General features: G+C 51.3%; 6 protein-coding genes across 6 annotated transcripts; 2 read left to right on the forward strand and 4 right to left on the reverse strand.

The window, feature by feature from the left end:
• Positions 1–625: 625 nt before the first annotated feature.
• On the reverse strand, positions 626–1,956 carry An03g02090 (uncharacterized protein; the record flags this gene model as incomplete). Its single annotated transcript, XM_001390071.1, has 3 exons — positions 626–882; positions 930–1,830; positions 1,891–1,956. 3 exons carry the CDS (start codon positions 1,954–1,956, stop codon positions 626–628), a joined length of 1,224 nt encoding a protein of 407 aa, XP_001390108.1.
• Positions 1,957–2,267: 311 nt separating this feature from the next.
• Positions 2,268–3,329, forward strand: An03g02100 (uncharacterized protein; the record flags this gene model as incomplete). Its single annotated transcript, XM_001390072.3, has 2 exons — positions 2,268–2,562; positions 2,617–3,329. The coding sequence occupies 2 exons, from the start codon at positions 2,268–2,270 to the stop codon at positions 3,327–3,329; spliced, it is 1,008 nt and encodes a 335-aa protein (XP_001390109.3).
• Positions 3,330–3,739: 410 nt separating this feature from the next.
• An03g02110 (uncharacterized protein) lies at positions 3,740–4,924 on the reverse strand (the record flags this gene model as incomplete). Its single annotated transcript, XM_001390073.1, has 3 exons — positions 3,740–4,080; positions 4,137–4,356; positions 4,430–4,924. The coding sequence occupies 3 exons, from the start codon at positions 4,922–4,924 to the stop codon at positions 3,740–3,742; spliced, it is 1,056 nt and encodes a 351-aa protein (XP_001390110.1).
• A 159-nt stretch (positions 4,925–5,083) lies between these two features.
• An03g02120 (uncharacterized protein) lies at positions 5,084–6,847 on the reverse strand (the record flags this gene model as incomplete). Its single annotated transcript, XM_001390074.1, has 7 exons — positions 5,084–5,279; positions 5,332–5,417; positions 5,478–5,543; positions 5,595–6,268; positions 6,323–6,472; positions 6,524–6,632; positions 6,692–6,847. 7 exons carry the CDS (start codon positions 6,845–6,847, stop codon positions 5,084–5,086), a joined length of 1,437 nt encoding a protein of 478 aa, XP_001390111.1.
• A 341-nt stretch (positions 6,848–7,188) lies between these two features.
• An03g02130 (uncharacterized protein) lies at positions 7,189–8,883 on the forward strand (the record flags this gene model as incomplete). Its single annotated transcript, XM_001390075.3, has 5 exons — positions 7,189–7,497; positions 7,559–7,756; positions 7,827–8,181; positions 8,230–8,546; positions 8,698–8,883. 5 exons carry the CDS (start codon positions 7,189–7,191, stop codon positions 8,881–8,883), a joined length of 1,365 nt encoding a protein of 454 aa, XP_001390112.3.
• A 385-nt stretch (positions 8,884–9,268) lies between these two features.
• An03g02140 (uncharacterized protein) lies at positions 9,269–11,366 on the reverse strand (the record flags this gene model as incomplete). Its single annotated transcript, XM_059746951.1, has 6 exons — positions 9,269–9,330; positions 9,472–10,371; positions 10,425–10,984; positions 11,044–11,164; positions 11,217–11,259; positions 11,325–11,366. The coding sequence occupies 6 exons, from the start codon at positions 11,364–11,366 to the stop codon at positions 9,269–9,271; spliced, it is 1,728 nt and encodes a 575-aa protein (XP_059600256.1).
• Positions 11,367–12,144: the final 778 nt, after the last annotated feature.

Here is a 12,144-nt window from a genome sequence, read left to right on the forward strand (position 1 = left end):
GGTAAGCGCCATAACTCCAGCTCTGGGTAATATAGTTGGGTATAAAATATGCAGTTATGGCCCGTCGGAGTGCTGGCATTGGGCTGATATCAATGCGAAATAAAAGAAAGGATAACATAATATTCTTTCTATCAGCGTGGAAGGATTGGATCAATGCTCTTCTTGTCCGTTTGTGGGTGGACTGTTGCATGCTCCATTCACGGCTATCACGGTCATCCTGATCGCCAGTGCCCCCAAAGGACAACCTACACATAAAGCTGCTGCTAATAGACGTGAAAGCAAAACACCTTGTTAAGGACTAGTCAACGGCCAACAGAACGTGGAATATATAGCACAGAGCTGCTATGTATGAGGCCGAGCTGAAATATTGCAGACGGTCTGCTCCAACCTAGCTACCTCATAAAACCCTGCACTGGACCAGGGAAGGGGTTAATACCCCAGGTGGTAGTTGATGTTATGACGCCAATTGACTCCATTGGAAGTAGGTATCTCTGGGTCGAAGATGGTCTAGCAAAAAGGTGTCGCTGTAGGGCGGTACATTTATAGGCATTGATCAAGGCCTTTCATCACATTTGAGCTAATCAACTTTATGATGGAAATAATACAATCATCAATCTCATCCAGTTTACTCTAAGCGCTCGGCTTCGCCCGTGACAGCCCGTTTGGTTAAGATGGCCGAGTGTTCATTCAGCTGTTCCCAAGCGTGGGCATCGCGGCAGGCCTGTCGACTGAGCCGGACAGCGCGTCTAGTGCGCGATCGCATTTCCATCTCATACTCATCCAACGCTTCTTTGGCCCCTAACTCACCAGAGTACACTTGTCTCAAGGCCTGGAAGAGGTTATATGCGTCTAACAATCCATGGTTCGCGGCTTCTCCACGATCTGCTCGAGTCAGATTGATATCCTAAGAAGGTCACGACAGAACTCACACATCGTCATGGCGTGGGCTGCATCCCCTGCCAGAGTGACTCGACCGTCACGGTTGTCCCAATCCAAACATTCCCAATCTGCCAGTTTAATTTCCACGACCGGTGTTCCTTTGGGGATACCTTCTACAACCGACCACAAAAAAGGCACGAATCCGACTGAGCGTCGCTTCATGTTGTCCAACCGTTCCGCGTCGGTGCCGGCCACCTCGTCTGCCTCGCTTTTTACTGGCCATGACATGCATATCTGGGCCCGGTAATGCTCGTCTGGAGTTCCCTGAGTACCATTCCTCTCGGGAGTCTCAAGCATTGAAAACCAGAAGAACACGCCCGTGCTAGGGTGACAGCCCTGAAATAGCAGGGGATCCATTGACCGCAGGGGTTTTATCTCTTGCGGGGACAGGTCCACGGCTACACCAGTAAAGCGGATGGGAAGGACAGAGTTGCTGTATGCATCTGGTCGCAGGACTCGTCTCACCAGAGATCGACTTCCTTCGACGCCGATAACGAATTTCCCTGACACGCGGGTGCCATCTGCCAGAACCAAACATGGGGCAGTTGAGGCACTGGTCACCTTCACATCGACTACCTGAGCATTCCACCTAACATGTTGTTCGATTCCCTGAAGCAAAGCTTGGCGCATCTTCTCCCGGTTGACCCGCCAGCGGGTACTCGGGGGAATTTTCCATTTGGGCTCGCCAGTCGCGAGGTCAATGAAAAGGAAATTCCCATTGTCATTCTTGGCCACTTGTGGGTCAACCTGCACCGCTTGAATAGCCTGTAATGTGTCCTCGGGCAACATCTTCTGAATGTACTCTAGGGCCCAATGCAAAGTGATGGCCCATCCTTGGCCGCGAGCATCTGGCGACGCATCACGCTCGTAAATGCGGAAGGGGATGTTGGCCTAGACGTGTCTATTTAGCATTCGGTCTGCTGATTACATCGCGAAAAGCGCATTAATTACCTTCTGAAGAGCCTGACCAAGAGTCAATCCGACAATGCCGGCTCCTACAATGAGAACGGGTTCCATGGTGATTATGGGATAGTTGATGGGCTTACCCGGCAATCCTCGCTTGAAATAATCTGTAATATCAGGATTATCTCGCTCGTGATATATGCTTGTGGTCAAGTGGTTATCCGTCAATCCATCGGCTATCAGTGGCTTATCCTAGCGTCGTCGGACCGTCGCATAGATAAGCTGCAAATGCGGGGATGGCTGGAGATGCGAATCAATTGCCGAGGCGAGGATGCGACGGCGCCTCGTATCTGTTTATATAAGATAAGCCTCGCCGAACCAATCCAGCGAAAGACCGACAAGCGTACGAGAACACAATTATCACCATGTCGCACGAAGCTCTCAACCCTATTCATCCGTCTGTGCTGCCGCATCTCGACCCTACCTTCATCGAACTCTATAACAAACATGTAGCCAACACCCCAAGCGGGCCAATCGATCTCACCGTCCTTCGCTCCAAATATTCCGTTCTCTACTCCTATGGTACCGGTCCCGCGCCGGAGCCCGCTCGCGTGTACGACGCCACTATCCCAGGCCACAACGGGGATTTAATTCCCTGCCGAGTATATGAGCCCGACAGCCCGGGACCATGGCCCGTCCACGTTGACTTTCATGGTGGCGGTACGTCGCCCACCTACCCATTGTTAATTGGCCTGAAGCTAATCTAGATGCTAGGCTGGGGCCTCGGGGACTTGGATACTGAATCTCACATCTGCAAGCACATCGCCGTCAAGGCCAAAGTAGCTGTTGTCGACGTCGCCTACCGACTTGTTCCCGAACACGCCTTCCCCATCGGCATCCAGGATTCATTCGCTGCACTCCAACACTTAGCCTCTCCTGCCGGCCGCGCGCAGTTTCCAAGCCTCGACACCACACGCATTTCCCTGGGCGGCGTTTCCGCGGGAGGCAACATCGCACTTATCCTTGCGCACCTGGCACGGGACCATCAACTTCCTCTCCGTCTTGTAGCGGTAGGTACTCCCGTAATCGACGACATCTCGGTGTACACTACAGCCCACGACTCGCCGTTCCCGTCCATGCAGGAGATGGAGCACGCCCCAACCCTGAACTGGGCGCGCTTAAAATGGTTCGATCAGCTCAAGTGGCGCAGTCTCAGCGAGGACGAGAATGTGCGCCAGAAGCAGATGGCTGAGGTGAAGTGGTATGCCAATGCGCTGAAGGCGCCAGACTTCACGCGGCTGCCGCGGACCGTTATCTACACGGCGGGGTGTGATCCGCTGCGTGATGAGGGCGAGGCGTATGCGCGGAAGTTGGTCGAGGGAGGGTGTGAGGTCACAGTGAGACGGTTTGAGGGTGTCCCTCATCCGTTCATGCATATGGATAAAGGTATATTTTTTCCCCTTCAATTTGTTTGGTGTTTGTGCTGATAGAAGGTAGATCTCTGGCAGGCACGACAGTTTATAGATTTGATTGCAGGACATATTAAGGTGGCGTTGCACGAATAATAGATAGATAGTCTCTCAATGTTATCTATTTGTACTACAACACATCAGCCCTCCACTCTGATTCTCTATAGACACGCAAGAAGTAGTCTCCAAACTTTTTTATTATCTTTCCAAGCATAAACGCAACAGAAGCAACAATTTCTCGATAGCCTACGTCACAAGTGATCTATATTGGCATCCCTTAACCGTCTTCATATGATGTTAGTTTCAATATTTACTACAGAACTCGGGATTGATTTTGTATTGATCAGGAGAAGATACTCTAAATGATGAGACAACTGGAAAGCGATTATATAGCAGGCAGGAGCACCACAAAAGCATACTAGAATTATCTAGAGTGCCGCGGCAGACGGAGCATCTCTTCTCTCACCCTCCTCCATAGCATACAACTGCTCTACTAAAGGAACAATTGATTCCCTCAACCCCCGGAACTGCACCCCCAGCACCCTCTTTACCTTGCCCGAATCGCACGAATAATGCGTATCCCTTATCCTCATTCCAGGTCTACCCACCGCAACCCGCCCCGAAGCAGCAGGAATATCCCCTCTTACCACATCCGCAATCTCCTGCGTATCGTACGGGCCCTCCGTGACCAGAAACCGCTGATGGGAGGGTAAATCAACCATCAACACGCGCAGACATGTCTCTGCTAAATCTTGCACATCCACCCAGACTAGTAATTCTTCTGTTAGCTGCGTTGTGTACTCCGTCGCTTAGGTAGCTACTTACCCGGTGCCTTTGTCGGTGGGATGTCACTCCCGCCCTTCGCTACCTCCCACACAATCCTATTACTAGCGTTCAAATGTTCCAACGATGTAATCGGATGGATCATCTTCCCAAATACCATTCCAGGGCATAGTGTGACTAGCTGAAAATCCACATTGTTTCCCTTGACGTATGCCCAGGCGGTACGTTCCGCTAGAACCTTGGACGCGCGGTACGCCACAGCCTACATTCACCACCCCCTTGTCAGCAACCAACACCAACACATCACCGTCGAAACAAGACAAATAGATACTCACCACATTATCAGTATTACTCCCCTCCTCAAACCCCAACGGACTCCAATCCTCCTCCGTATACACCTTCCCAGGCTGCAACCCTAGCGCTGCATCATAAACCGCCGCAAAAGACGACATAATCACCAACTTCCTCACACTCTCACACTGATCTGCAGCTTCACACGCAACCCTCGTTCCCTGTATCGCCGGGCGAAGCAACCGCTCCTCGAACTGCCCCGGCTTCGCATCATAGGTAAATGCCGACGCCAGGTGCAGGATAGCGTCGCAGCCTGCCGCTGCGGGGAGAAACTGCGCTAGGTCTGTGGGGTCGGGAACGACCACCAGTTCCAGGGAGGTGTCGAGGTGGGGTATGCCTGCGGCGTGGAGGGCGGAAAGCGTCGCCGTGGCTTTTTCGGCGCTGCGCACGGTGCCTCGGATGGAGTGGCCGGCGCGGAGGAGCGTGGCGATGCAGTGCGTTGCTATGAAGCCGTTGGCGCCGGTTATAAGGGTTAGCATGTTGTTGGTGGTACTAGCAGCGTAACTATCAGTGTGGAGGATCTTAGATAGCTTTGAGTGTTGTGAATAAGGATTACGATGGTTTATATACACAGTAAAGCATGTCGTAATTTCCACTCCAGTGGAGCCGTCGCATAGATTAGTCTCGGCAGTTTCAAACTAGTACACATATCGAAAGTCAACTACCCCCTCATCATCTTCCTCACTTCGCAGCCGTTCCTCCATGCGACTCCCCGCTGCTTGGCCTAATCGGTTAGCGCGCGCGTTCCGACGGCCGTAGACCACCCGCAGCGTGGTGGAGATGATGATTGCGCCGGCATTGACGGCGACGATCGTGATCTTAGCGGGGATGTAACTGTTAAGATGAGTAAGAAAAATGATAAAGGCAGTTCAGGTGAAGTACATACCCTGGAGCATCGCGAGATTGAAAGGTTTGCGGCCCGATGATGTTGGCGATGCTGAATCCGGCCGAGACGAGTGTACTTCCTGCTACCTACGAAACAAGTTCGTATTAGCTGCTGCCGCAAGGTTAATGTAAATATGATCGTCCTACCTTCATGGTGTATCCCTTGTAATTTGCACCGGTCCACGCGAATATCAAAGCTAGCGGGGCAACAGTCTATTCCAGTCAGCAAACACCCATCGCTTTTACAAAAATGGAACAACCTACCGTGTTCACGAGGTATATTCCCGCCAAACAACCACCTTGATTGGACGACGGCAAAAAAGACATCAAACATGCCCCAAGCAACGTAGGGACCAGGAGAACATTAATCGCCAGCCAACGCGAGTATCCTCGCGCAATGGCCATTGTGGACGCCATTGTAGAAACAATACTAACCACCCCAGAGGGCATATTAAGCAACGCACTCTCCTTTGAGTCATATCCAAAGTCCTTAATCAGAATAGATGAGAACGTCGTGATAACCCCACTGGGAATGGTGATTAAAATAGTCAGAAGCACCAAAAGCGCAGTCTGCAAATCTGCAAATGCTTCGAGGAGCGATATCGCACGGAAGATTTTCTCGCCCACGCCGGCTTGGTCTTGTCGGAGGCGCTCCTCCACGCGACTCTTCTCGGATATGCTCAGGAAGCGTGCTTCAGATGGCGTGGCGGGCAGAATAAAAAGTACGAGCAGTGCCACGAGCACATTTACTGCCCCGACTACTACGAACATGATCCGCCATCCGTGAAATGATAACGTTGCTGGGGCATGCTGTGCTGCGAAGGATATCAATCCGCCGATGATCTGCCCGGTGCCGAGTCCGCAGTACCAGAGGCCATAGCGAGGGGTGGATTCGGCGCGCGTGTACCACATGCTTGTGTACATTGTTAAAGCGGGGGCTGTATTGTGAAATATTAGCGATGGGATGTTGTAGATAGGTAGATTGATCGCACCAATCACAGCTTCTAATGTGCCAAGAAGCACTCGTAGCGACATCATTCCTGCAAAATTCTGGGCTGCGGCAGAGCAGCAGAGGAGTACTCCCCAGCAGAGGATGTTGATTCCGAGGACCTTAGTGATGGGATATCGTTGGAGTAAGAACCCTACCTATGATCAGTGATATGAGCCTGGCGGAGGAATGAATGAAAGCATACCCTGAGGGATCTCAGCCACAGCATAAGCGATGAAGAATCCTGTAGCCAGCCAGGAGAAGTCATTACCCTTCATACCGAGATCGTCTTGCATGCCCATCACATTTGCGTACTGTCGCCATCAGCATCAGCCTCATTCATGCAAATCATTAGGTGAGTATCAGGACATACATTCAAAGCCACCTTATCAAGAAACTGCAAAAAGTACGTCAAAAACATAATAGGCAATATGCGCCAATCGATCCGACGCAACAGCGCCGAATCGTCGTGCAGATCGCCAAGGCCATAGTCGATAGCGGCCAGCTTTTCCTCTTTGGTATCAGTCATGGTGTATGTGCAGCAGGGGTGGCATGTTCCAGCAGAAGACCGTCGAGAAGCGTCGGAATGGCATGATGGGCTGTCTTAAAGAGGTTGTTCCTGTACATAGTGAGGATTACAATATCCGCTATCACTGGCTGGGGCGATCGGTGCGATAAGCTGCGCTACTGCTGCACCCGTCGCATAGATACGAGCCCCGTCGGATGCACGATAAGTGGATCGGAAGTGTGTCCGAACAGCATAGACCAGAAGAAAGGGCCGGATGAGTATATAAACATAACTTCGAACATTATGACGAGACGCAGAGAAAGCCTAACTGCATTGATTGTCAACTCGTCAAGCCGTACAGAATGCCCTCGCGCACCGACGCTCCCCTCGATATTGCCGTCATCGGCGCCGGTCTAGGCGGCCTGAGTGCAGCCGTGGCTTTACGTCGCCAAGGTCATCGAATCACCGTCTACGAGCGATATGATTTTGCTGGCGAAGTGGGTGCTTCCTTGAGCGCAGCTTCCAATGGATCCCGGTTTCTGGAGCAATGGGGTGTCGACGTTAAGGCTGCCAAACCGGTGGTTTTGAAGAAGCTCATTATGCATGAATGGGAGTCTGGGGCAATACAGAGCGAATATGGTCTTGGGGACTATAAGGCCAAATTTGGGACGGTCAGTCTGGGATTCAATTGTCACTTCAGAATCTGTCATTGACGTGGACGACTTTCCTCAGGAATACAACAACTTCCATCGCATTGACATCCACCAACAATTACTTAAGTCTGCTTTTGAAGAGCCGGGCGAAGGCACTCCCTGCACATTGAAAGTGAATCACAAGGCCGTGTCGCTAGATGCAGAGGCCGGTCGCATAGTGTTCGACAATGGTGAGACGGCGTCAGCAGACCTCATCATCGCCGCGGATGGCATTCGCGTTAGTATTCCTATCGTCTTTATCGATTGCCATGAGATATGAGAAGAGATGAACTAACAACATAATGCAGTCTCAAAGCCGCCTTGATATGGGAATCACTCCCGAGTTCACCATGTCAACTTCATGCTGCTACCGCTGCATCATTAGCGCCGAGAAGCTCCGCAGCCTCGGGCTAGACGACTACATCGACAATGAGGCAATAGAATACTGGGGTGGATTTGGGATCAACAAAATTGTCATGTCACCCTGCAGTAACGGGGATGTCGTGAGCTGCTACTGCTTCTATCCGGCGGAGTACAACAATTTGCGTGACGATGGCTGGAATATCTCGGCGACTCCGGAGCAGCTGGTCGATACCTTTCCGGGACTGGATGAACGCATGAAATTGTTGATGATGAACGCTGAGGACATTAAGATGTGGCGCTGTAGGGACCCCTCTCCTGTGTTTGAGTCTCTCTGCTAATAACCGACAGTGTACCGTCACCAACCATACCCCTACTGGGCCAAAGGCAAAGTATGCCTGCTAGGTGATGCCGCCCATCCGATGATGCCCGATCAGTCGCAGGGTTCGTGTATGGCCTTCGAGGACGCCGGCGCGCTGGGATTGATCTTCCACCGCACGTTCCGGGAAGAGTACAGTGTCGCAGAGGGCCTACAGCTATACGAGCGGCTACGGAAGCCACGAGCCACGAAGATACAAGAGGCCAGTTTTCGTGCACGCGAGGACCTCAGCGAGCGCATTGGATGGAGCTCGTCCACGGATCGGCCGGGGAAGTTGACCATCGAAGAGGTATGTGGGTACAATATGCGAAAACATCTGGAAGAATTGAAAGCCCAGTAGATAGTAGATATGGTGTTTGGGAGATTTTTTGTATATAAGTGATTTCTTGTAAGGAAATTATTAGCAACATAATGCTGTTCTCAGTGCTGCCAAGGTATAGGATCTAAATGACCGTCAATCCCCACAGGTACCTGTAGACCCATATAAACCTGTGTACGCACACAGGTACACCCGAAGAATTATTGAGATCGACCCCGTCAGAATGTACGCCATGCCACTACTTGATGATAATTCTACTACTCAACACCTTGTATCCTTTAGCAATGACTTAGTAAAACATAGATAATTTCAACATGCAATTTGAACTTAAACCCCATCGATTGGTGTAATCTACTTTGAGTGGAGACAGCAGCATTAACTGATGAGTTCACATGGCCATTTGTGATCGAAAAGTGGTTTACAAGCCATAAGCGGACGGAGTCGATGACTGGCCGCAGAGAGCAGGATAATGTGCCGCTCTTGTATTAGGTTGGTTCAATAATGGAGTTGGCTTGGGTTGGATGATTTAATTATGAATGATGTGATTTTCATGGGATTGGGCTGAGAGGCTTAATGCTTGATGTTCATGCTGATGATGAACCGTTACTTTCGTGTCTGTTAATGGATAGTTATGGCAGAAATCGGACCTTTGCCATTGTTTCCATAACTACTAGTCGTCAAGCCTTAGAAGACTACATCACGGCAACACAGATTTTTCCTGTAGAAGTAAATTCTAAAGATGCGAACAAAGCAACTAGATCCGATCAGCCACAGAGTGGAATCACACCAATATTTAGTAATGCGAATTTCAACAGCTATATACACGCAAACGGTACGTCACAGAAGCCCTACCTACTAGACAGCTACTAAACAAACACCACCCCCGGAAACATACTATACCTAATTCTCGCCCAATTCCCATCCCCTCCTTCATCAGCCCAAACCGTCTCTAGCAACCGTCTCGCATGCGAAATATGCCCAAACCCCAACGTATTCTCCATCACCATCAACCGTTCCTTAACAACCATCCTGCGCTCCATATTATCCCTACAGCTGGCGCCAGCAATCACCAACGGAAACAACAGAGTACCTTCCACGGGACTACCATAAGGGATCGCCAACACGGCCGTCACAATACGAGAGAGGGCATTCTCGACGTCCGCATGGTGCGGATCATATCCGTCCACGATCTGATGTAGTCGTAATCGGACGGCCCATTCGAAAGCTGTTGTTGCTCTGTCCACATCACTGTTCGTCAGAGCAGTGCTGGTTGCCTCGTACTCAAGGCGCCAGGTATCAAGTTGTGCGCGCACGTGCGCAGCGGCTGTTCGGAACCCGATTTCGGAGAGGTCGTCGACACGTCGGCTGCGGTGGGCGGCGAGGAGGTTGACCCGGCCGAGATATTCTAGTAGGGGTGGAGGGATCCCGGAGATAGAATTGTCGCCGAGGGGTACTGGGAGAGAAGAGCAGGAAGTTGATGAGGTAAGGTCCGTAAGTCGCTCACCTGCACGTAACAACGGGGGTTTACATCTCGATATGGTGGACATGGCGTCAAGGTAGTGGAAGAGTTGGAGACAAAAGGTCCCTTCAGGGGTTGATGCGAGGCGGTGGCGATGTGTGGTACCTGCCGCAGTACTGAGAAGATTTCCTGCGGCTTTGAGATGCCATTTCCAGACACGAGAGGTGCCCTCGAATAGCTCTGTGAGGCAGAGGAGGAGAATTGTGGCGCAGGCCTCGAGGAAAGATTGGCGACTTTGGTTCGGCCGACGGAGTAGGTTGCTCACCTGTGCCAAGGCTGTTGGGGTTAGCAGGGTTTAGTCAAGCTATGTCGCTTGTTGAATTACGTACCTCGTCCCTGGCGCGCCAGGGCACGGTCCCATATTTGAGGATAGATGCGCCGCCAGTGGCAGCCACTAAGGCCCAGTATGACGCTGGTTAGCGTCTCCGATGCGGCGGCCATGGGAAGCAGAGTCGCTAGAAATGGGTTGTTGGATTCAGTAGTCGTGGAACGTGATAGAGCTCGTGAAACGATATGTACATAGTGATTGAATAGGCTACGGTCGTCGTCATTGTGGAGATAGGGGTTGAAAGCGCCATCTGGGGACTGAATGGGTCCGAGGATCATCTCCACATCGAGCCAAAGAGGCGAGAATGGAGATAGCGGATCATCACTAACGGATGATAATATGTTCTCGGAAGGGGATATCGGATCGGGCTCTGGGACTAGATCCGAAACGGAAAATAGGATAGTTCCATGAGCAGGTTCGGAAGAGGGAGACGTAGGCGACGGCTGCGGAGAGGCGAGGGCTGGCGATGGAGATCGCTCCCTTGGATTATTCCAGTGGCATGGTAAGTTTAAGCGACGACAGTCACTACATCGAGGTCGGCTCTCATCACACTTCTTCTTTCTATTAGCTGTCAGACGGTGCAATGCAGTAGTATTGGGGGTCTCATAGGTGTCCTTTACCGCGCCTTGCAGGAGGTACATCCACCGCGCGATCGGGAAGCCCTAGGTCTGCGATAAGCTAGCGAAGGGACCTCAGATGCAGGTCTTCCGGGCTGTTGAGGCTCACAGATGTGGCCCAGACCTAGTTGGTCAGCATATATTACCACCCAGAGAAGTAGAAGCGTAAAGCATACGTGCGCAACGAGAGCAGGGCGAGGCGCCGTCACAGCGTTGTTTCTATCCGAAGTCAGTATAGTGATCAGTCCTCGAATGAGAGGTCAGGAGTTACAATCACTGCGCACCGGGCGCAGACGCGACCAGAAGCAGCCATGATACCGAAGCATCTTGGAGGGGAGAACAGAAGCGACGGGGAGGAGTACGTCGAAGGAGTTATCAGCGCGAACCCGACGGGGAGGGGTTCGATAAGCAGAAAAGACCGACGATTGGATAGCGCGTGGATGGGATATCAGTGCACTCGGTAGTAGTGGCCACTGATAAAGGTTGGGATCCGCATGCGGGGGGCAGTAGCGCAACTCTATATCCTCGGCTACATGGCCGGCAGTAATCCCGTTAGTTTAGTTGCGGTTTCTTTCAGAGAGGCCAGCTTGTTCTATCCGTCGCTAGACAGCTGCAATGCGGGGAAGTAGAAGCCACGTGAAACAACAACTTTTCAATGATTCTTGAGGCGACTGACGGGGATCAGGACAGACCAAGAACTTACAATACAAGCTGAGGTGGGAAGATGGAGTGATACTTCAAGTAAAAGAATGGTTTTCTTTTCCTCCTTATCACTCCCCACTAACGTTGTGATTGGGTAGGGCTGGGCCAGTAGGTACATTCAGCCTTAACACAAGACTTGGAGGCTGGGTTTCGCAATACAGTGGAGTGACATCGGAGGTCTATCGATGATTAACGGTCAAGGACGTTTTCCCGATCAATGCTTTAAATCAGCTCAAATTCCTCATCCAAGGTATAGTGTAGCATTTCACGTACCCTCCCACGCTCTCCCCCTCCCATTCAACATCCGCGCAAGCTTCGCATATAATTGGCCTTCGAAATAGTACCAAAAAGCCATATTTTCGATCTTTATCATGAAGGGAAAATCAGTGCGGGCACCACTGC

Source organism: Aspergillus niger (assembly GCF_000002855.4).
Source record: "Aspergillus niger supercontig An03".
Classification (NCBI taxonomy): Eukaryota; Fungi; Ascomycota; class Eurotiomycetes; order Eurotiales; family Aspergillaceae; genus Aspergillus; species Aspergillus niger.